The sequence below is a fragment of the Branchiostoma belcheri genome, unplaced genomic scaffold (assembly GCF_001625305.1).
Source record: "Branchiostoma belcheri isolate BF01 breed outbred unplaced genomic scaffold, Haploidv18h27 scaffold34, whole genome shotgun sequence".
Classification (NCBI taxonomy): Eukaryota; Metazoa; Chordata; class Leptocardii; order Amphioxiformes; family Branchiostomatidae; genus Branchiostoma; species Branchiostoma belcheri.
The window spans coordinates 792,607-814,770 of record NW_017803954.1 but is presented as its reverse complement, the minus strand read 5'-3'; the positions used below and the strand labels follow the sequence as shown (position 1 = coordinate 814,770).

The following is a 22,164-nucleotide window of genomic DNA, read 5'->3' as shown; positions in this document are numbered from 1 at the left end:
ATGAATCTTCTTATATTCCTTTCAGTAGGATATCAATAGGAATATCAGGTCAAACCAACAATAAAGCTTTTACAACAGACTTGTTCTCCTCCATTTTTTTATCGATACAAATTGATTAGGACAGAGACAATTCAGCCTCCTAAAACAAAACTTCTGCAACTAGAAGTAACCCCTAATACTTAAATTTAAGAGAAGCCCAAATCCACATATGACATTGAGAAATAGAGAAGCCCAAATCCACATATAGAAGCCCAAATCCACACATGACAAGCCCAAATCCACATATGACATTGATGAGTAACGGAATGGAACTGGCAAAATCTTTATTTCCATTGATCGTGCCATTTACAATTACCAAATATCTTACTTACAAAATTCATTGCATCAAGCAGTGGATGGAATGGAGCAACGTATCTGGTTCTCAACAGGTTCTACAACATGCACATTGTTGTGACATTCACATAACACATCGTTACACAAATCATTGCCTTCATTATTTAAAGCAGCAAGAGCACTTTCATAAACATCATCATTTTGCAATAATCATAGTGTTAGGTCACATGCAGCTGATAACCTTATCAGATGAAGCAGGAAGTCTGAACTATGTACAATCATGTACATTAAAAAATACATTGTACGTACATTGTACGTGGAATGAGTTGCCTAACTAGATCACAGTTACTGAATTAGTAAGAAATTTCATAAAACATGCCCCTCTTCTGGGTTAGATCGAGTATGTAAGGTATAGATATATATATAATATACGCAGCTATCTATCATTAAATTTTACACGTGGATATATAACAGAGAGACAAACACAAGCAACAACACCCTGAAACAGCTCAACTACATTGCGAAAGACTCTGGGTTACACAAGGCCACCGGTGTCTTACATATTGAAAACACAATACTGAACAGCACGGTTCAAACCCCAATGTTAACATTTTGTTTACCACCACAAATGTGTTGCATGACCTACATGTTATGTACAAAGGTCAAACATTGGTGGAGAGATTAAAATGCACAACGGGTACATTAGACTTGACTTCATTTAAGCTGGCCATAAGTGTATCCAATTGAATTTTCAAATGGGTCAAATGTTTTCCAAAATTTGGTTACTTATACACAGAGACTACCATGTCTTTCTTATGGCACATTCCTACTCTTAGGGCCCAGTCACATGCGTGGTGCAATAGTCATACAATCCCAAACTGATGGTATTCTAGATTCAGTCGTGTACATGGAAGTGTCCTTCAAAATTCTGCTGTCTTGTTATACAATGTAGAAAGGCGGTCTGAGATCCTTGTCGGCAGTTGGTTCGTGTCATAGCCTGCCTGAAAATTCTATGGCATCAAAATTGCACATCGAATGTAACTGTGCCCTTACTAGCCCATTTACGTGTAAGTCTGGGACATATTTGCAACACTTACTGCAGCTCCAGAACTGATGGCAGACTCTTCAGCAACATACCAACTCCCCACTCATTTTTAATCAGGAAATTCCTCACCCCCTACATGAATCTTATGAACAAATGACTAGCCAGGAAGGACATACTGGTTAGAGAAACAGGAAAATATGTCTATGTATTATTTTTTTTACCTATTGAAGCTGTGCACAGCAACTGTTGTTGACATGATTCCTTCAACAAAAATCTACAATTCTCCGAAGTCACAAGGCATTGTCAAAGTGTTGTGATACTTACAAACACACAGATGTCTTAACAAGTTCCCTTTGACAAAATCACATGACAACAATTGTACAATTGTACAACATGTACGTTCCTTTGAGTTGTAACATGCGTAATTCTATTCTTATTGCATCTGTACAGCCTGAACAGAACTGTTGATGAAAACACTTTGCAAAGCATAAAAACATAATGGACCAACAAAAATCATTGAGATGTAAATGTACTAGTAATTAGAAAAACTGCATCCAGAATTGCTGTGAACAAATTGAGAAGCACAACAAAGCCAACAAAAAATTACAGTGCTGTGAACCAAAACATGTATGAACTGTAGACCTGAAAATATCCAGATAGTTTCTGGTTTGTCCTTCATTTTGTAGCAAAAACATCATAATTATCTCTAAACTTGTATACAGAACTTTTTTACATCGTACAGAGAACATTCGTAGGTCTACTAGGAAAATTTCCCCCTATTTGGCACCAGTGGAGTGAGGTTACTGGTAGTAAAATATTCTATTTAGAGAAAAGGAACAATCTGGACTAAAATTATAAAGCAAATTTTTCTCAGCATATTCATTCTACCTTTTAGCTTTGCCAATTGTAGTTTTTCTTTTCAAACAAGTTCTTTAATTGAGTAAGGCAATACACCATCACTTAACCCCAATTCAAGTCACAAGTTAGACAAAATCGGGCTTCAGGTTCTAAAAAAACTCTGTACAAAGTTGTTGCAAGATGGTGAATATATATATTTTCATATCATATCATATATATAAAACTCTAATTGAGCAATGCTGGAATCAGGTGTCATTCTGTCCGACCATTTGCATCTTGGCATAGCTCATACACAGCCTGTGGTCACGTGGGTCTGCCCAGCCTCCGTTGGGCTTCATTGTCTTAATGACTGCAGATTTGTCAAAGCGCTGCTTGATGTAGAGTCCGCTGGGGTCCAGGTAAGGCTTGTTTCTCCTCAGCAGATCCTCCACGTATCCTACCTCCTTCTCCACCTCACACTTGGCATCCTTGTTGGAATGGTGCATTCCACTAAGAACAAAAGAGAAAGACAAGAAACTGGAGATTCCAGGCTTCCTTTTTCAAGTTCTCAAATGTTTGGGTTTTGTAAAAGTATTGGGGCTGTGGTGGGGATTGCATGATGTAATTCAATTATTCAATTCGGGTATTACACTATTGAATTCCTCTACATACTGCCCACCTACTCTCTGGGTGACCATCAGACATGACCCCCATATCAAACAACAGTCAAAATCAATTGCCACCCACACACCCATCCACCAGGCAATCAAACCTATGATGACAAGCAGAGACACAAACCCACAACTCAGCCACCCAGACTTATACTTCTATACCTGGATGTAACAAGAACTTTAGTATAATAAGCACGAAAGGTGCATATGAGAAAAAAGTTTCTAACAACATTTTTTATTTGAGTCATGATGTGCAACAGCAGCGCCCCCTACCATGTGCCGATGTGGAACACCCTTGGTCCCAGGATGACCATGGTGGTCAGGGTGCTGGGCAGACACCTGCCGCTCACGTGCTGCAGGGTCCAGTCCCAGTTGTAGTCATCAAACGTACAGAACTCCTGAAATACATGTACATCATGTCACAATAGATTGCATGTAATGATGTATATCTATGTTTTTACAGGATATTTTAAACCTACCATTAAGTTAAAATTATGGATAAACCCTGACCTTTGAACAGCTCCTGATCTTGGCCCATGTGTCCCTGGTGTAGGCCATGCCCATGTTGTGTTTGGAAGACTGCCATGTGATTACATCCACCTGGGTTAGAGCAGACAGACTTACATTAGATCTCGCAACATTGTACTGTTCGATACTTGGCCCCGAGTGGCATTGTTTATCCTGTGGCTTTGTAGAATCAATAGTAAATGCACATTGTACAGTCATGAAACAAAACTGTGAGTAATGATGTACACATAGTAACAATACAAAAGAACAGGTTCTTTCTTACCATATCTCCTACAGACTGGTAATTAGACGGTCTGTCGTACAGTCCCATGCTGATGATGTCACATTCTGGACACTCACTGCAAATACAAGATTCCCTTTAAGCTAGATGTTTTTGTACCTAACAAAAACACAGTCAATTAAAAAAAAGATATCTATTTTCTAAAACATCACTATTCCCAAGATAGATTTGTAACTTTTAGTTATAATATAAGTGTATTATATATTGCAAATGAGGTCTGCACACACTAAGTGATATACTGGCACATGTACTACAGAGTTACGGCCCTTCATTTTTGAAGCTATATGACTGTACATACCCCTGCTGTAGTTTAGCCATGAGCTCCAGTGTTGGGTAGAAGTCCTGAGAAACAATGTGATCTTCCTCCAGAAACAGGACCAGACCTTTGTGGTCTCGTGTAGCCTTCAGACCCTCAAACACTCGGTGGGCCTGGAAACACAAGTTAACTGGCTGTGTCATCTACATAACTGTAACCAGGGCTCAAAATTCTGGAGGCATATCCATATACTGTGGGTGCTCTTTTGCACCTAAATAGAACTTCACATTCAAACTCTCAGGCTTGTTAGAGAGGTTTGTATTTAGGTTTTGATGACATTTTACTTTATTTTAGCTTGTGCATCCAATTTTTTTTCTGTGCACCTAAATTTCTCAAGTTAGATGCAGCTGTTCCCCCAAAGGAATTTTGAACCATACATTCTGCACATTGGCACAATGAGACAAAGAACCAGTACATTGACTGTGAATGACGTAAGATGTCTGGAACTGGGAAAGTTTTGGAGACAAAGCTATTGCCAATAAACTATCCATCAGGGCTGTATCAAACAAATCAATAATAAGTTGGACGGGTGAGGGAGTGGAGGGATTGTTAACAGTATGAGTAGTGATGTACAAATGTACATGCACTACGTGACAAAATTTTGTACAAAATCATACACAACTACACTTTTGGAAATATAAAACAAACAATTGATAATATATTTATATATAAAACAGCCCTGACTTAAAGCAGTTGAAACTCATCATACCTTCCACCACCAATGGTGCTTGGTCATAGTGAAGGGTGCCTCTCTGTAGTGGCCATACATGTCTGGGTAGGCTGCATTGGTGCACTCAATCTCAAGGGCCCTTCAGACACAACAACACACCACTTGGTAAAGGAAGAAGGTAAGTAGATAGTATACATGTGAAATAGAGAAATCAATATCTGTGGAGCTGCACAGTAGCAGAAGAATCCACTTGTAAGAAAATCAAAATGTGTAGAAGTATTGTTTTGGGTGGCTGAGCTGTGTGTTTGTGTGTTTGTGTGTTTGTTGTCTGGACAGAGCATGTTGGCAACACATTGGTTAAGCGAAGATTGACAAGCAGAATGACAGGTCAACAGGTCAGACTCTGGAAATGGGGTGAAGTTGAATGTCACAAAACCCCAAAATGCTTCCCAGAACAATTTCTAGCTGAACAATGCAAGAACAAGTGCAACAAAAGAGATTAAGAATGAAACAAAAAACAGAACAAGAAAATATTTCTGTTAGGTCAGTACCATGCATGACACCTGGCTACATTAGTCTGCATGTGTTTGTTTGTTGTGTGTTGTTGTTGTTTCATTACTTACTTGTCTCTGGGGATGTCTCTGGGACAGTCATTTGGGTCCTGGCCTGGAAATTCATCCGGATAAAATTGTGATGCAAATGGGAAGAAAATCTGCATCACCTGCAAGTTGGGATGGAAGGGTTGAAAAGTTAATCATATGTAACAAATATATTAGATATAACATAAAAATAAGATCAATAACTTATACCTTACACTGTATCAACTTAAGCCTTGTAGTCTTTCTTTTACAACTTTTTGATGCTTTCTAGTATCAGTGATACACAGAGTTCTACAGTGAACAAAATAGCAGAAATCCAATGGATTCCACTGACCTGACAGAAGTCTATACTTTCTACAATCTTGTTGATTTCTTTTGAGAAGTAGTCGTGGCTAATGATCAGAAGAGCCTTCTCGATGCTCTTTGCTGCGCCGAGGGACTTCACCAACTGTTCCAGGTACTCTGGCCTGTTGTGGACCTGCACAACAATAATGATTCCCTCTTCAGGCCTTTTGGGGAACTTGTCAAGATTGTGGACCTCCTGGTTGAAGTTCACATCATTGATGATGCTCCTCATCTCTTGAACACTGGATGGGTTTCTGTCAGACAGGTTGACAGACTTCTCGTTTTGCTGATGAGCCTCTTCTTGTGGAGAGGAGTCTTCCTCAGGCTTCTTCTCTCCATCCTCCTTCTTAATGACAGACTTGATGTCATTACGTTCCTCAGCAAAGTCCTTATGTTCCTCAGCAAAGTCAATACCCTTATCCTCCTCATCATCGCGAGTTCTTACTTTTTCGTCCTTGTTGGTGACTTTGACAATGTAGAAAAAGGCAGCCACCAGGAGACTGGCCACTATAATCAACTTAAAAACCCGTGATGGCCTCATGGTGATGCTGACTGTCCAGTTTAAAAATTCAAGAAGGTACTAATGAGATCATCTGTTTCTTAGCTGGAAAAAATGAACCATAGAAACTGTTGGTTATAAAAATGTGAAGTTCTTATTTAAAATAAGACTCAACAAACATATTAAAGGACATCTAGTGAACACAACTATAAAGCCTTGGATAATCTGCACAGATCTAGACCAGGAAGGGCAGTACTAAGTGACGAGTGGCCCCAAATAGAAACTCAAATTCCAGCTTTTGAATTTGGCTGAAGGATCTACTAGTACTCAACTTAGTCTACTATAAACTATCATAGAAGGCAACGGTGACAACAGACAGATTTTCACTCTGTAGTTTGACAAAAGAATGGTCAAAAGTCAAAAGGTGTTACCTAGATGTTAGACACAAGGAGAAGACAGAGGTGTCCCCTACAGGTACTCTTTGATTTTCCGTTTCATCTGCTCATCTGTTAGCAAGACAGAGTCATACTTTCCAAAGATCTTGACAGCGTACAGGGCAAGGGATGTGAGGAAACCAAACACAATAATCATAAGGATCATTTCAGATGGCTTAAGGACACACATTTCAGGTGATGGGATTTTAAAGAAAATATTATTTAAAAAATTTACACAATATGCTTACTCCATCCATGAAGCAAGGCCTGCAATGGCAAGAGTACAGAAAGCACAATTATCAACATGCTTTCATTAACTATTAACTAGGATTCCATTAAAAGCTAAAACTAGTCCAATGGTCCTTGACCTACACTGTCCCAGCTGCACGTAATCTTTTATTCATCATTCAGGAACAATTATTTGAACATTGCTCTTCCTGTTGTCTAGTAATTTCGGGGCAGCAGTTTTGCATGCTTTACAGAATGAATTTGTTCACAACTTGTTTTTCTATGACAGTGGACAAATGCAACAACCGTGAAAACCAACCTCCTAAATCTTGTGAAAACATAGGGTATTTACGTTAGAGTGTCCTTTTGGTCCTTTTAAACATGCACCAAATTATTCTGGTGTAACATTGTCTAATAATCGGCGAAATAACCAACAACTGACCTCAAGTTCAAAGAAAGTTCTATCTGTGATGATCAGATATTTTTCTTTCTAGGAAGTTCTTATACAAAATTTTATCAGACAGCTGTTGCATTTACCTCAGGGACGCACAGCACAGTGGGGAATAGGACCGTGAAAAAAAGCGTTCTGGTCGCCGACACTGCATCTGTACACATCTAAGCCGATTTTAACACTCGGCAAGAACGAAAGACATAACGTATGCTACAGAGTATCCTTATACGGATCTTCACTCACCTTTAAAGTCGTACAACTCGTTCATAAGAAGCGAAAATTGCCAGTTTTTGGTGAGACTTTATGAGCTCAGTTGCGCTTGACCACCATCTTGGTTGGGAGTTCTAGGCATGCGCGCACACGATGTCAAAGGTCGTGCTGTACTTCCGGGTTGAACAGGTGAGTTTGTTTGTGTTCCACGTGGCGCCAGGTACGCCCCGTTTACAGGTGATTCACTCCCACACAACGTTGTATAACCTGCGTTGATTGACGTAATGCAAATACTTGTGCATCAGTGACGTCTGTAGGGCGTTACTGACTCTAAAGTTAGTTTGCCGTTGCTAACTTTATGTTATTCTTTTGATGTTCATCTTATTCATCTTCATGAAAAATCAAGTTAACCTGTCAACGTTGTTTTGATCTGTTGCATTTTACAAACGTTGCAAACCTATCTAAAAGCAACAGGGTAGACGTTGGTCAGCTATATATATATATAGACAAAGTTGTATGTTAAAAACTTTAGATAATCAACTACATTGTTTGTTCTTCTAGCGTCGTGTTTGTTTTTCTTGGATTTTGCAAACCAGCGTAATGTTACATGTACAATGTATTAAAATTAGTATGTTTTTGACAGCTAGTTTCATATTCAGGTACAATCTAAATTATTTTGTTATTCAGTTGTCATAACATGATTGGCTGTAAGGTTGCCCCGCCCCCTTTATTTGTAACATGAAATCATTGTCTTTGATGTAGCTTTTTTGCCAAAACTGGATGGCAACCAATCCCAGTTTGGAAATACAACTTTGCACCACAATTTTTTAATTTAAATTATCAGTTTTTAATGGTATTACAACAATGGTAAATGTTGTAGGCTATTCTTGCATATTTTGACTATACTAGGCTGCTAGCCTGTGAAACTCAAGCTCTGGGGAGCTCCCTACATAGTCCGTGCACCCAACAAGGGAGCTGGCAAAAAGCGAGGTTCAGTCAGGCTACTAGGCTGCTATTTCTTCAATGTGTAGAGGAATAACTAATTGATATGAATTGCAGCTTTAAAAGTAACTATCAGTATCAATCAGGTAACCCTTTCCTGATGGCCTTTGCTTTAATACTGATGCAACGAAATCCTTCAACATTCATTGAAATTGGTGGTCTGAGACAAGTTATTTCCCTGAGAATTTCAAAATTGTGTTCTTTCAGTTTTTATAAGATGTCTGATATTCTTGTGGAGGCAGTGAAGGGGGCAGCAGCCCACCCTCGGCCAGAGGGCATCAAGTTTGCCTACGGCACTGCTGGCTTCAGGGACAAGTAAGTTTGAATTCGGTATCCTTACTTTTCTCAATAGAACTGGTAAACATATTTTATCTCAACTTAAAATCCAACCAGTATGATTTAAACAGATTTCCTGTGTTAGGCCTGTATAGCTTAGTGCTATTCATGTCTGCTGCCCAGGTGAAATTAAAGAGAGTCCTTCTGACATTCAGAGCATTGTACTATGTAATCAAGCATCACTTAGCAATAATGAAATTGAGCAATGAATGAGTGTCCCTTCTTTTCTTTCCAGGGCAACCATTTTAGACTCTGTCATGTACCGTATGGGGCTGCTTGCTGCATTGAGGTCAAAGGCTAAGAAAGGTACCAGTCATGTCAGTTTAATATAAAATGAAATTGCATTGAAGGTCTATGTGGAACCCTTTACAATTGTAATGATTGTCACTTGTCTGTTACTGTAGTGTTGAACTTGAAGGCAGTAATGACTGTTTCCACAGTGACAGGGAATGCTAAGGTCCCATTCCACTGATTTTCATAGTTACATGTATAAAGAATCCTATTGGTTCTGGGAATGGGAATGGTTTTCTTGAGTTAGAGGTGTATGGCCATATTTAAAGCTCTTCCAGGAGGGAGCCCAATCAGCCCCTGACAGCAAGTAATTGTATCATCACGGGCTAAACATTAATGTTTTGTTTTTGCATGTGCAGCCACTGTAGCTGCCATGATTACAGCATCACATAACCCTGAGCCTGACAATGGAGTCAAGCTGGTGGATCCTATGGGTGAGATGTTGGAAGCAGCCTGGGAGAAACATGCCACAGACCTGGCAAATGCAAAGTGAGTAATTAATTAAACACCTTGTCTTGTAGTAAGAGGAACTCCTGAGTGGACATTCAAAACATTCAGGCTTCAGTTAATTATGAATACATGTATGTATTTGAAAAAGGATTTGTAATTTGGAAATCAAAAGTTTGTTAAAGGAGTCAACAGCATAAGTGAGATTTTCATTTGTGTGTATGGGAGAGGAAATCAGTCCTGTTTAATATTTAAAGATTAGACAAGATTAGTTTCAGGTGTGTAGACTAACTGCAAGTAGGACATAGATGAAATAATGACAATATGTTTAATTTGAAAATCCTGCATTTAACTAATTACATGTATTGTGGTTTGGTTCTAGAGATGAGGACATTGGATCTGCCTTACAGAGGATCATTGATGCTGTGGACATTGACATCAGTCTTCCTGCAGATGTCTTTGTTGCCAGGGATACCAGGTATACTTAATTCTTCCATCAACTACGTTTGTGTAACAAAATACCAGTAACAGAGTACAGTCACTGCCCAAGAAACCAATCAGGACTAATAAGATCTGGTCCACGTGGAATGGTGATAGCTTTTCTCAATGGGATAAAATCTAAGGGACCACCAAAAAGTGGTCAAATTGAGCAGGTAGTCCTTATGTAGAGGTAGTAACTTGTACAAGTTTGACTAAAAAACCATATGGACATTAACTTCTTAAGTCCTGGAAAATAGATATACTGTACCACTTTATGTGTACATTGCCGTACAATATGACTTTAATATCTTTATACAAATTTGACATTTCACCTGTTTTGTTCCCACAAGGCCAAGTGGACCACCTCTCACACAAGCTCTACTGGACGGGCTGAAGGTCATGGGGTCAACTTTCACTGATTTTGGTACGTTCTTATTTCGTTGTTTTTTACACTGCTTTTTCTTCATGACATTGTTTGGTACTTGAACCACAGGTAGATGGTGTCATTGCTGTTGCGTTATTGAACCAGAGAAATATAGAAGAGTACTAAAGCTTGTAAATTTTAAATAACTTCCATGCAATTTTTTTAATGGAATCTCAGGGATACTGACAACTCCTCAGCTGCACTACCTAGTGCGTTGCCACAACAGCAAGGGTGCCTATGGGGAGCCAACAGAAGATGGCTACTACAAGAAGCTAGCCGAAGCCTTCCTTAAACTGAGGGAAGGTGGTATGTCTCAATTCCATCTATCATTCGTAGCGATGGGAAGATGACAGACTCGAGACGGGATTCGACCGGTTTCGACTTTAATTCAGTCTTTATCAAGAATGACAGAGATCGGACCACTCCTCCTTTTATACTTTTACCGTGCCTATCTAGTGCAGGGCGCTCTGCTCGAGTATTAGATATTGACCAATCAGCATTAAGCATCTCATATTGCCCTGGTTTAGGCTGGAGTTTCAATTCCATCTATGTTTCAGTACATTTCTTCTCTCTCCAAATGTTCACTACTTGTACATAAGTACTGCATACCTGAATGTAACAAAAGGTAAAGGTTACATTCAGGTAAGCAGTACTTTACATGTTGGTTTACATGTTTACCTGTACTAGTACCTGTCCTGTACCTAAACAATTCAAAGAAAGTGCTGATTTCATCTAACATACAATGATTTCATCTTTTGTGATTGCAAATTTTCAACGTTGCTACAAATGCCCAGTCCTCACTCACAGTCTTATTCATTACATCCTTCTGAAAAGGTACAAAGAAGAAGTATGTACCAGATGTGATTCTAGATGGTGCTAATGGAGTCGGTGCACTGAAGACGAGGAAACTACAGGCACACCTGAATGACACCCTGAAGATAACAGTCTGTAATGATGGGTCTTCTGGGAAACTCAATGAGAAGGTACATGTATAGTCCATAGAGTGTGATGATATAACTTCAGTAGTAAACAACAGGGGAGAAGAAACCTCCACCAAGGCAGCAGGTGGCATAGATCAACATCCATGCTAAAGCCTTGTACATGTAGTTTCTACTGGATATGGAAGTTCTGTATTGTTCAGAGTGGCCAAAATTGCAAGTTACGTGTTTCTTGGGTCATCAATGTCCTATGAGTCAGCCTGATGCCATGCATTTGTGAAGAGACTGATTTTTGAACCTGGTTCTGATACCTTTATTTGCAGTGTGGAGCAGACTTCGTGAAGGTACAGCAAATGCCACCAGCAGGTACTGTCAAAACACAGAATCAAATTTTAATTTGTTCCTTCCATTTTCCTGATCTTTTCTTCATGACTGACTTGCTGTAGTTCAAAAATCAAGAGTGTTTCTGTAGGCTGCAGGTATGGATATTCAGCCAGGCCAGAGGTGTGTGTCCTTTGATGGTGATGCAGACAGAGTTGTGTTCTTCTACCTAAACAAAGGTACTCATGGTTTTCTCTGATTGATCTGTTCTAACAATGCAGAAAACATGGTCCTTTATGTAGTCTAAGACATCAATAAGTTAGAAATTGGAGTCATTGTCCTGTACTCTGTTCCAGATGGAGTTTTCAATCTCTTGGATGGAGACAAGATTTCAACATTGGTGAGCTATTCTAGTTATCAGTTACTTAAAGGTGTGCAAAAACAGCAATCATCTTTGACCTTGAAGCCATCTTGTAGTAAGATAACATACGGTAACAATGAAAGCTTGAACATCTGCCTTCTCAAAATCAAGTAACACTCGACATACATGTACAAGTCACTTACAATTGCAAATGAAACAAACTGTGTAATTGCACTATGTTATGGTGAACATCCATTGTCAGAGAAAAACCTTTTGATAGAGAAATATATGTGACATTCTCACACAAATGCTCCAGATTGCTGGTTACCTGGGCGAGCTTGTGTCAGCCTCAGGCCTTCAGCTCAACATTGGCGTGGTGCAGACAGCGTATGCTAACGGCTCCTCAACACGCTACCTGGAGGATGTTATGGTATGCAAGAAGCAAAAATTCAAGTAACGTCACTTATATTTAGCCTTATTGCTCAAGTCTATTGTACTTCAGAGCCCTTGATTTTTAAAGGTGAACTTTATTGTAATAAGGTATCCAAGTCACCATCTGAGTCACTGTCCTTGGTGCTGAAAAGCTGTGCCCTTTTGAAATAAACTTTACATTTACATGTTTTCTTTTTGTTAAGTTTCTTTTGTTGACACAACCAACGTTAAGGAAGTTTGTTCAAGTTTAGCACGTTTTGCCTTCCCCCAGAAAGTGCCTGTGTCCTGTGCAAAGACTGGAGTGAAACACTTACACCACAAGGCTTTGGAGTTTGATGTTGGGGTGTACTTTGAAGCCAATGGACATGGAACGGTAAGGCAGTGCTTTTTCTTACCACATGTTGTGCACATTTTTTTAAACCAATGTGATGACTCGCCGCCCAACCAAGGTAAATGCTATGCAGACTTGTGGCTTTAGTTTTACTACATAGATCAATTATCACACACTTTTCCAGGTACTTTTCAGTGACCAAGCAGAGCAAAAGATCAAGGCTGCCAGCCAGGATGACAGGTATCACAAACCCTTTCCCACGTTGTAGTCAGTAGATACAATTTACAATGGAGGATGCTTGTATATGTAGTATGTAGTCCAATGTAACCTTTTTGTGCTCCACACTAAAACATCTTATTGGTCATGCCTGCCCAGTCTTGAGTGCAGTAGGAGAGAAGCTGCAACAAGGCTGACCCTCATGATGGACCTGATCAACCAGGTAAGTAAGGCCTAGGAAATTTACTGTTGTGTTTACAGTCCTGGAAAATAATGTACCAGAAGCTTTGGCAGTTTAATTTTATTATCCTTAATTGATATAAACATGATTTGGATTATTCATGGCAACCAAAATGAACATAATCTAACAACATTGCTGTGGACCCCCCAGACTGTTGGGGACGCCATCTCAGACTTTCTAGTGGTGGAGACCATCCTGTCCACCCGAGACTGGGCCGCAGACGACTGGAACATGCAGTACAGGGACCTCCCATCCAGGCTGCTCAAGATCAAGGTTAGTAACTAACTTACTAAGGTTACGCATTCACTTCTTTCACTAAGGGTGCAGTCTATTTCCTCTTGATGCTTACTGTTCTAAAGGCTAATTTGCCATCTATTACTGTAGATTGGACTTTGTCACTTTCTGTCACACCATATTTGTACAGGTGAAGGACAGGACAGCTGTCCAGACGACTGATGCTGAGCGCTGTGCCACGGCACCAGCTGGTCTCCAGGAGGCCATCAACAAACTTGTCGCTAAATACCAGCAGGGAAGGTCATTTGTCAGGTAGGTTATTTCTGTACATGTATTTGGTAGTCTATGTTCAACAATTGTTGATTACATCCCCACAGGCACCTTCATCATTAGCTGCTCACACCATTTTGCACATCCAACACCACTGATTAATGTCCCAGAACAGTGTTGATCTGATCATGGAGTTTACCTCCTTGATCTGATAGACTATTGACCATGTAGATTGGAGAAATAATTTTTTGTGCTGCATTTTCAGCCCATTTTTTTGTTCCTTGGGTTGCTAATTTAACAGCTTTTCATGGCACATTGCAATTTATTTCCTCAGGCCTTCAGGAACAGAAGACGTAGTCAGGGTGTTTGCAGAGGCAGATACTCAGGTATGACATGGTCATTGGAACACAACTCAAGTTATTTTTGGATTTTTTAGAACAGAATTTTGTTCTATATGGGTCACCCAAGGTCATATGCGGGTGATTATTGGGTTGTTTAATGTATGGATTGGGATGAATAAATACCTGGTTTGACTCTATTTGTGACATTACGGCGTCATAAGGAATCTGGAATGGAGCCTTCTGATTGGTCAACGTCACCCGGCTATATGATAATAACTAATAAAGAATTGGCTATTTCATTTGGCCACTTCAGCATGCTAGAGGTTAATCGTAATTTTGAAAATTTATAAAGAGAGAGGTATTTCAATACTTTAACTTTTCCTGCCATTTGTTTATCTGCAGGCTAATGCAGACGTGCTTGCTCATGAGGTCAGTGTGCAGGTGTACCAGCTGGCAGGGGGAGTCGGGGACCAACCACAGCCTCCCAGCACTTCTTAGATAAAATATGGTCTATGTGGACAGGTGGTCACTATGTAGAGTAAGACAGGATTCTTACTGTTTGTGTCACATTGGTCAGGTGGTCCTTTATGTACAGGATTCACTGTAGGACAGCATAATATAACTATCAATCTTCCTGTCAAGTTCATTTTCTATGAAAGTCTTGGCACCAGACATACATTTTGTACATAGACATCTGTGAAGTGGTGGTCGACCCAAATGGTGGGATAGTTGACTGCAACATAAGGCAGCAGCAAACATTGTCAGATTTGTGGCAATGATATATTAGTTCATGGCTTGCTCTAAGTTGTATGTCATGTTTTGATTGTGCATGTGAATAGAATCAATGGGCATGTGGTGCTCTTGCATTTACATTACTTTAACACTTTCCTTCTGGCAGCAGCAAGAAGGAATCCTTAGTGTTAAGTAGACTCAAGTAAATAAGGGTAATCACTGACTTGATGAGGGTAACAAATTTATGTGTAATAGTATTTTTAGGTTTGCCGCCTTAGGCGAAAATTAGTGCGCGCGGATGTCATCCATAAGATTTACTTGCTGTGGCCACTTAAAAATGACGTGAACTAGCTCCCAATGAGCATCAATTCTGGTTATCTTTTCCTAAACTATCTACATGCCAATAGTGACAATCCCAATGTACATGTGTATATAGTAGAGCATAGCTAGATTTGAATCAAAGGCCTTATCATCACTTTATTCAAAGAAGAAAAAAACATTTTTTTTTGCATACGATTTTGTTGTGCAAAAACACAACGGCGGCAAACCGACAGCTTTTTATGAAAGCACTTGTTTATGAAACGGCTTTCTGTTGCAATGACTTGTGAAATGATTCTTATGTCTGGTGTTGATAAATTAACATTGTATTGTCCTCATCATTTTTTTGCTGTTGTTGGTAAGAGGCAGATCTTTTAACTAAGTTGATTCAACTCTTGAAATGAACGAGACATATCTGACTACAGTTACTCAAAACAGGACTGTTAAGAGGACACATACCAATAGTCTTTCCAAATGTGAGCAATAAACATGCAGAAACAAGGCCAGATGTACCAGGGCATGTTCACCACCCTTGGAGGTGGTTTGTTCCATACAAGCTACTAGTAGTAGTTTGGGTGTGTCCAGTCTTCTAATGGAACATACCATTGTTGCGGGTGGTGGGGCTGCAGTAAAATATATTCAAGCCCCATTCATATGTGCATTGCAGTATCTGAGTGTTAGAAGTACAATAGATTTGTGCAGTGTAATGGAGTGTACTGTTGCAGGATTCTGTATCATGATTTAAGAATAATGAAAATAAAATTCAATGCAGTGTTCCTGCAAATTGCCTAAAATTCTCAGACTTGACCTTCCTCTCCCTAGTAGTAACTTGCCCACCAAAAATCAAGAACATCCATCCATGGCTTTAGCAGTTATGCCACTTACATCCAAAGTCACTCCAGCATTACTAAAGTGAAAACATAATCTTCTGGCAAGGTAATAATAGTCTTGGTTCTAAACTTTAGCCTGGATGCTAGACCCATGGCATCTAAACTTTGGCACAGACTTGTCACCAATGTTTCATAAAATCATGTGACATGCTTAAATGGGAAATAAGTTAATACCAGAAACACAAAGACACATTTTCACACTTTCTCCATAGCATTTCTCATTTATTACTGTACATGTTTTATAGCAACAACATTGTGTTATTTACTGTCCCTTTTATTCTGGGCACTGATTTGAGTGAACAGACCTCTCAAATAAAACACCCTTTTCAACTTGAAACTTGTCCAACAGTTAACACATCCAACACCTCTAGATCAAAAGATGTGTTCAGACAAGCCGAATAAATCCTCTACAAAAAACCCAACCTGTTCCACTAATGAAAATGGATTAATTAAGTTGCATGCATACATTTTGGGCATGGAAATCCTTGTTGCTGGGGTATGCAATCTTGAGCAAGGCATTTGGGAACTCCATTGCCCTTCAGCCTTATCATCAGCAGTAAGCGCAATGGAAGAGATCAGAAAATATCTTATTATAAGACATCCATATACCCATTGACCAAAAAAACTGTAATATAGAGAAGGCATGACTGGTATTTAATGTGCTACTATGAGAAAGGGTCTACAAAATCATGCAATTCTAATTTCGTTGTGAGCTTAGCACGATACCGCTGTCCCGACACCTGCTCTTTATCTTGCTTGGTGCCCATAGAAGATTCTGTTGTCCCACCAGTCTGTGCCGGTGAGTTAGGAGCGGTTGAGGACTCTGCCTTTGCATTCGCTGTCGGTACAGCTCGAGCGCTGCCCGAGGATGCAGCTTTAGGATTGGCTGACAAGGGGGCCCTCACATTAACAGAGGGAGCAGCAGCTCTCGGATTGGCTGAAGGGGCAGCTTTGACATTAGACGGTGCAACCTTGGGATTGGTTGATAATGACACCTTGGGATTGGTTAACGTTGCTCTGGTGTTTGGGGTTGAATCTGCTCTCTGGCTCAACGACATTACCCCTCGGGAAGTGGTCGAGGATTCTACTTTAGACTTGGACCCAGAGCGATTTACATCATTTTTCTGGTGGCGATTTTTGACAGAATTCTTGGGCCTTGCCCCACCAACAGCCTCGCTCTGCTGTCCTGAGTCCCGTTTTGTTTTGCTTGCCTCTTCTTCTCTCACCGAGTGCCTTAGGCGCGGCATAGACAAATCTTCCTCAGACGACGTGGATGATTCTTCATCACTCTTCCATTCTTTCACTGGTAAGTCGTCCTCTGACATGAGTGCAAGTAACAAGTCCTGTACAAATTTACTCTTATCTGCTCTTTCCTCCTCCCACTTCTCACGTTCACCCTCTGGTAACTGGTTCTCCCATATTCTGTGAAATTCAACAACACAAGCTGTAAGAACTAATACTTGCTATTCCAAAGAGCCAATGCTCAGATACACATTTCTTGATTACTTAAGCTTATCAAACATGTTCATTACCACGATACTGAGAGATCAAAGTGAGAGATACAATAGCATATATAATAGCAGGATGACAGGATAGGCAATCATCAGAATCCTATGAGATTAGACTGAAGTTATTTTTCCCAATTGTGATGGATTCATTAATGCACTCACAAAGGACAGTAACTTTTATCAGTAGTGCCAACTGCACAGTCCTGTTGTATCCTGAGCTGTGTTGCTATTACACCACTGCAATTCTATAGATGAGAGATCCAAAATCAAGTCAGCTGGATGAGTGTGAACCAGCCACCATACCAACCTGGATAACAGGAACTGTGGACTTCCCTGCCCAGCTGCACTGATGGAGTCTAAAGGCTGGGTGCCTGCAGCAGTGGGGGTGCTGGTGGATGATGGAGCAGCCTGTCGCCGAGGCATGGACCTCTCCAGCTGCTGTCGGGCAGCCTGCGCCTGTTGGCGCTCCAGCTGCAGCTGCATCTGTAGCTGCTGCAGCTGGGACGTGGTGGCCGCTGTGGTGGAAGCACCTGCTGTGCGCCGGACACCTGACAGCTGAGACAGCAGCTCTGTGGACAAAAACAGATTCATCATCAAACTAAGTGGTGCTTTGGGAGTGCAATCCTCCTGACAGTTGGCAAGTGTTGTTTCTTCCACTGGATGTAAAGTCTGCAGGTTGTATGGCTTTATAAAGTCAGTAAATTCAGATAAACTGGACCTGAAAAGTTCACAATGAAAGTACATGTAGTAAATACTAGCCATACCAGCTATGGGGTCCATGGTTTCTCTGCTGCTTGGAGAGGTGGTAGACTGGGCTGATAGGCCAGCTGCAGTGCTGAAGTGCATATTGGCCCGGCGAGCCCTGGCTCCCCCCATTCCCCGGCCAGGATGGAACATCCTGCGAACATGCCGCGCACTACTAGCGTCATCGTGCTCGCCAGTCAAGGAAAAAGTTTGGATTGAGGCCTGAGCTAGCTGTCAAGGGTTGTCTGCAGGTAAGTGTCGATCAAATGAACCTAAGACTAGGATATATATATAGTTCAAGGTACACAGTGTCTTACGTCTATAAAAAACTACATGTCCTTACATATTGAAGTACTTTTCAACTACTTGGTCTTAAAACAACATACAGCTGTTGTTATTCCATGCTGGGAAGGTGGCCAAAATTTCAGTTTAAAAATAAGCCAGTCTCAAGTGTCCCAGATTAGAATGTTGGCCATGCAGAGGTTGTCACTAAACAGTCTTGAGTAGTGTAAGAATCGATAAAAACTTGACTGCATTACAAGTAATACATGCCTTACAGAGTTACTGCATAATAATGATGATACACAGTTTCAAATTCAACTGGGAAAAATCAATCTCTTTCTCTTCTATTACATATCACAAGTTCTTGCACATGATTACATTCAACTCAACTCAACATCACTACACAGAAAGTGGCTATTCATCTATGTAACACTGCCAAGAAGTTTGCAAAAGGATATCAGGTCTCTTGGCGATCTGTGCTCTAATGTAAGATGTGCAGCAAAGTCATCTGTGACGTGGTTTGGATCTCCACCTGGGACTGCTGCACAAACAGGGCACACCTACCAGGAATAGGGACAAAATTAGCAACTAAAGTTTTTTTTTCTCCCAGATGTTAAATCTGAATCTACATGTACTTAAAAGTCTGGGTTCATAAATTGATGTCCATTGGTTTAAGGTGGCATGTGCCTTTACAAAGATGGGGCATATTAAAACATGTACATTACTCATGCAACGAATGCAGGAAGACTACATGTAGCTTATTGTATTCCTGTTAGCATTTATTACCAGCACCCACACATTTAAACCGGCAAACACATTTACAATACAAATACAAAAAAAAAAAAAACACATTTTAGGTTCCAATTCTTTTTAACATTTTCCATTTCTTTGAAGTAAAATGCAGTTTTGTACCCAAGAAAAGTTCTGAAATGCAAATACATGTATGTGCCTTTCCATGCGACCTGCTTCCTGAAAGCCTATGTCATGATGACCAAACTACAAATGTACTTTAAACCCATTCACGGTCTATGGTCAATGAAAAGAAAACTGCAGAAAAGGAAAGCAGCAAAATGTTGTTACCACTTCTGTGGAAGTGTCAGAGTGTTCAGACGTGACATGTTCCTGTAGTGAGGACTCTGTATACCCCATTTTCCCACAGAAAGGACATGTGAAGGACTGAGGATGCTCTATCGCAAGCCCTTCCCCACCATAGTACAGCTCTGAAAAGGTAATAAAAGCATGGTTGAAACTTATACACATATGCCCCAGTAAGTGTACTTGACATGTGCAGCTATAATGATGCATATCATTCACCTCTAATTACATTATACTAGGACTATACTAGGTTACTTCTAATGGGGCAAGATTTCAGAATCATGAAACATCACAAAATTTGGTAAACCCTTATTAGAAACTCATTGACATGAGAAAAAAATAGTTGTTTGGGTACATAGGCTACTATTTTAATCATTTCAGTCATTTTAGGAACTGTTCCAAACATGCATCCAAGTGCAGTGCTTACGGTGTTTTGAAACTCACTGCTTCAACTATTGGCTTCATTCCAAAAATATCTATCAACATGTAATGGACATGGTATGTCAGGGTAGAGACTCCAATCTGGTAGATTCAGCATTCTTCCATTAGAGGTCATGTTTGGAGTCTAAGATATTCACTTGAAAGTTGAAAGACAATCAGAACTTTAAAACTTTGTGTCACTTAAATATTCAGGATTTGTAAATGGAAAGTCTTGTGACATAATACTTTGGGCAATATAAGCATCCCAACCTAAAAACTTCATTCCTAAAATACAAGGATGCAAATAAGCATGGTTTGGATGAGTGACGGTGTACAAATGCAGTTTCTACAGTTGAAATATGACACTATTTATTTGCATTGCTCTTATATTTAGGGCTCAGCTGGACCAGTTACAAGGTTTATGATATAAATAGCAAGTCAAACAAATCAGTGTTAAGCAGTGTTGGAGATGGATAACAAAAATAATCTGAAACTTTAAAGCATGTTAAAATCTACCAAACTGCAACCGCAGCTCATTACCCACATGTGCTAGTACTATCTGCAATTTGAAACTTGCAAATTTCCTGTCATAAAAAAAATTCAAGGCTGACTGATAATTTATCAGTTTTTAGTCAGATATGTGGAAATGGTAAGTTTATTTCCAACAAACAGCCATAACCTGCAAAACTAGATACCATAGATTGCATTTTACACTGTGTACATGTCCTGTATGTCATAATGTAATCCTCACCAAAGTCAGATCTTGTCAGAATACACTGCATGGGGTGGTCAGCAGTGTGCCTTGTCGTGGTGGCACCACTCTCGTAACAAGATGCGCATAAATCGTAGTCGTAGCAGATCAGACACTTATATCTCTTGCCTCTGAAGTTGCCCTTCAAGCAAGAGTCACAGCTGACACCTGCAAGTGCAATTGTTTGAAAGTGAAAGTTCACATCACTGGCTAATTACTAGTATCCTTCAGAACTCTTGATGATTCAAACATCCCAACCTTGTGATCCTGTACAAGAATTACAAATAACTAACTGTTTACAGTCATGACATAACAAATCTAATTTCTTGTCACCTCAATGACCAAGTTCTGGCTAATTCATATTGTTCACAGTAAGTAAATGTATTTGATGTTATAACATGTAGGTAAACTTAATTTTTTTGAAACCCAACCACTTAACTACCAGTGCTTTATCTTGATAGTGATCTATAGAAATACCAGATGCATCATAGAGATGCCAGTATATGATGAAACACATCTAGGCCTGACAAATCCACAATGAAAAGACTGTTATACCATCTGACATTGACTGTATGGTGCAGATGAGTCAAAGGATTTTTAAGCCTAGACACACTAAAAAGCGGCAACCATTCTTCTCCTTAAAGAATGGAGGGTCATTAGAGACCACGTACTAAAGAAGCAACTGATACACTTTATTGAAGCGACAGTTAAGCCATTCATCCTACTGCAAATGGAATACAGTTAAGTTAACCACGAGAGTAACGTTACAGTGCTACAGAATACCTAGTTTGGCCCCACCTACACTTATGGCGCAGGTACCTTCTGCTAACATTGAACGTCAGACAACACATATCGTACCCTTCTCATTGAAATAGATACTCTATGAGCGCCAAAAGATGACGGATACACAAACTGTATCAATTTTGACGCATAAAAAATGTTAGTCGGCATGCCAGTCAGTGAGGCACCTGACTATGGCAGCCATCTTGCCCACCCAACCCCCTTCGTCTTACCTTCATGTCGGGACATCCTAGAAAGTGAAATCGCGCTGGACGCGCCTCAAAACCGTGAAGACGGTCCCTAACGACGTAGGGCACAAGCATGAATAATGGTGTCACACAAAAACGCTCCACAGCCGCGAATTGAGTGGTCAAATATCGCAGATATTTCGCAAATCACTTCTCCGTCCACGGAAAATGACGTCAAATTTCCCAGCATGCACAGGCAGTAGATGACCCACCTCTCGCAGAATCTCGTAAAGTCTCGTCAAATTGTGTGGAAAAAAATCAAGCTCCTTTCAGAGAGCTCAGTAA

The 22,164-nt window shown here is 40.1% G+C and overlaps 3 protein-coding genes across 9 annotated transcripts; 1 reads left to right on the top strand and 2 right to left on the bottom strand.

Annotated features, from left to right (window-relative positions):
• Positions 1-1,911: 1,911 nt before the first annotated feature.
• On the bottom strand, positions 1,912-7,592 carry LOC109475586 (alpha-1,6-mannosyl-glycoprotein 2-beta-N-acetylglucosaminyltransferase-like). Of its 3 annotated transcripts, none has more exons than XM_019776284.1 (10): positions 7,480-7,580; positions 6,555-6,663; positions 5,614-6,228; positions 5,304-5,401; positions 4,720-4,819; positions 3,993-4,123; positions 3,677-3,752; positions 3,397-3,486; positions 3,160-3,284; positions 1,912-2,725 (listed from the first exon to the last, which is right to left on the bottom strand). In XM_019776284.1, exons 3-10 carry the CDS (start codon positions 6,163-6,165, stop codon positions 2,482-2,484), a joined length of 1,416 nt encoding a protein of 471 aa, XP_019631843.1. In that variant the 5' UTR covers positions 6,166-6,228; positions 6,555-6,663; positions 7,480-7,580; the 3' UTR covers positions 1,912-2,481. The 3 variants fall into 3 exon arrangements, with proteins under 3 accessions (XP_019631843.1, XP_019631844.1, XP_019631842.1); XM_019776285.1 differs by having other exon boundaries at positions 6,555-6,629; XM_019776283.1 differs by lacking the exon at positions 6,555-6,663 and having other exon boundaries at positions 7,480-7,592.
• Positions 7,590-15,100, top strand: LOC109475585 (phosphoacetylglucosamine mutase-like). Of its 4 annotated transcripts, none has more exons than XM_019776280.1 (19): positions 7,590-7,635; positions 8,656-8,763; positions 9,020-9,090; positions 9,435-9,564; positions 9,905-10,000; positions 10,353-10,426; positions 10,604-10,732; positions 11,261-11,409; positions 11,688-11,730; positions 11,844-11,924; positions 12,042-12,085; positions 12,363-12,476; positions 12,750-12,851; positions 12,994-13,049; positions 13,185-13,248; positions 13,417-13,539; positions 13,691-13,812; positions 14,105-14,156; positions 14,514-15,100. In XM_019776280.1, exons 2-19 carry the CDS (start codon positions 8,666-8,668, stop codon positions 14,607-14,609), a joined length of 1,644 nt encoding a protein of 547 aa, XP_019631839.1. In that variant the 5' UTR covers positions 7,590-7,635; positions 8,656-8,665; the 3' UTR covers positions 14,610-15,100. The 4 variants fall into 4 exon arrangements, with proteins under 4 accessions (XP_019631839.1, XP_019631841.1, XP_019631838.1 ...); XM_019776282.1 differs by lacking the exon at positions 7,590-7,635 and adding an exon at positions 7,650-7,683 and having other exon boundaries at positions 10,604-10,729; XM_019776279.1 differs by lacking the exon at positions 7,590-7,635 and adding an exon at positions 7,650-7,683.
• A 1,203-nt stretch (positions 15,101-16,303) lies between these two features.
• Positions 16,304-22,083, bottom strand: LOC109475583 (E3 ubiquitin-protein ligase KCMF1-like). Of its 2 annotated transcripts, none has more exons than XM_019776277.1 (7): positions 21,865-22,083; positions 20,852-21,019; positions 19,666-19,805; positions 19,044-19,145; positions 18,324-18,525; positions 17,867-18,128; positions 16,304-17,473 (listed from the first exon to the last, which is right to left on the bottom strand). In XM_019776277.1, exons 1-7 carry the CDS (start codon positions 21,878-21,880, stop codon positions 16,717-16,719), a joined length of 1,647 nt encoding a protein of 548 aa, XP_019631836.1. In that variant the 5' UTR covers positions 21,881-22,083; the 3' UTR covers positions 16,304-16,716. The 2 variants fall into 2 exon arrangements, with proteins under 2 accessions (XP_019631836.1, XP_019631837.1); XM_019776278.1 differs by having other exon boundaries at positions 18,324-18,489; positions 21,865-22,082.
• Positions 22,084-22,164: the final 81 nt, after the last annotated feature.

What these genes read in the sequence shown, in the direction of transcription:
- LOC109475586 (XM_019776283.1), bottom strand. Translation starts at nt 6,165, where the DNA reads ATGAGGCCATCACGGGTTTTTAAGTTGATTATAGTGGCCAGTCTCCTG. An exon ending in ATGGCTAAACTACAGCAGGG is followed by an intron (nt 3,753 to 3,992) that starts GTATGTACAGTC and finishes TTGTATTTGCAG; the next exon opens with TGAGTGTCCAGAATGTGACA. An exon ending in AGATCAGGAGCTGTTCAAAG is followed by an intron (nt 3,285 to 3,396) that starts GTCAGGGTTTAT and finishes CATGTATTTCAG; the next exon opens with GAGTTCTGTACGTTTGATGA.
- LOC109475585 (XM_019776280.1), top strand. Translation starts at nt 8,666, where the DNA reads ATGTCTGATATTCTTGTGGAGGCAGTGAAGGGGGCAGCAGCCCACCCT. An exon ending in AAGCCAATGGACATGGAACG is followed by an intron (nt 12,852 to 12,993) that starts GTAAGGCAGTGC and finishes ACACTTTTCCAG; the next exon opens with GTACTTTTCAGTGACCAAGC. An exon ending in CAGGGAAGGTCATTTGTCAG is followed by an intron (nt 13,813 to 14,104) that starts GTAGGTTATTTC and finishes TTATTTCCTCAG; the next exon opens with GCCTTCAGGAACAGAAGACG.
- LOC109475583 (XM_019776277.1), bottom strand. An exon ending in CTGACACTTCCACAGAAGTG is followed by an intron (nt 19,146 to 19,665) that starts GTAACAACATTT and finishes TATTCCTGGTAG; the next exon opens with GTGTGCCCTGTTTGTGCAGC. An exon ending in ACAGATCGCCAAGAGACCTG is followed by an intron (nt 18,526 to 19,043) that starts ATATCCTTTTGC and finishes CAGCTAGCTCAG; the next exon opens with GCCTCAATCCAAACTTTTTC.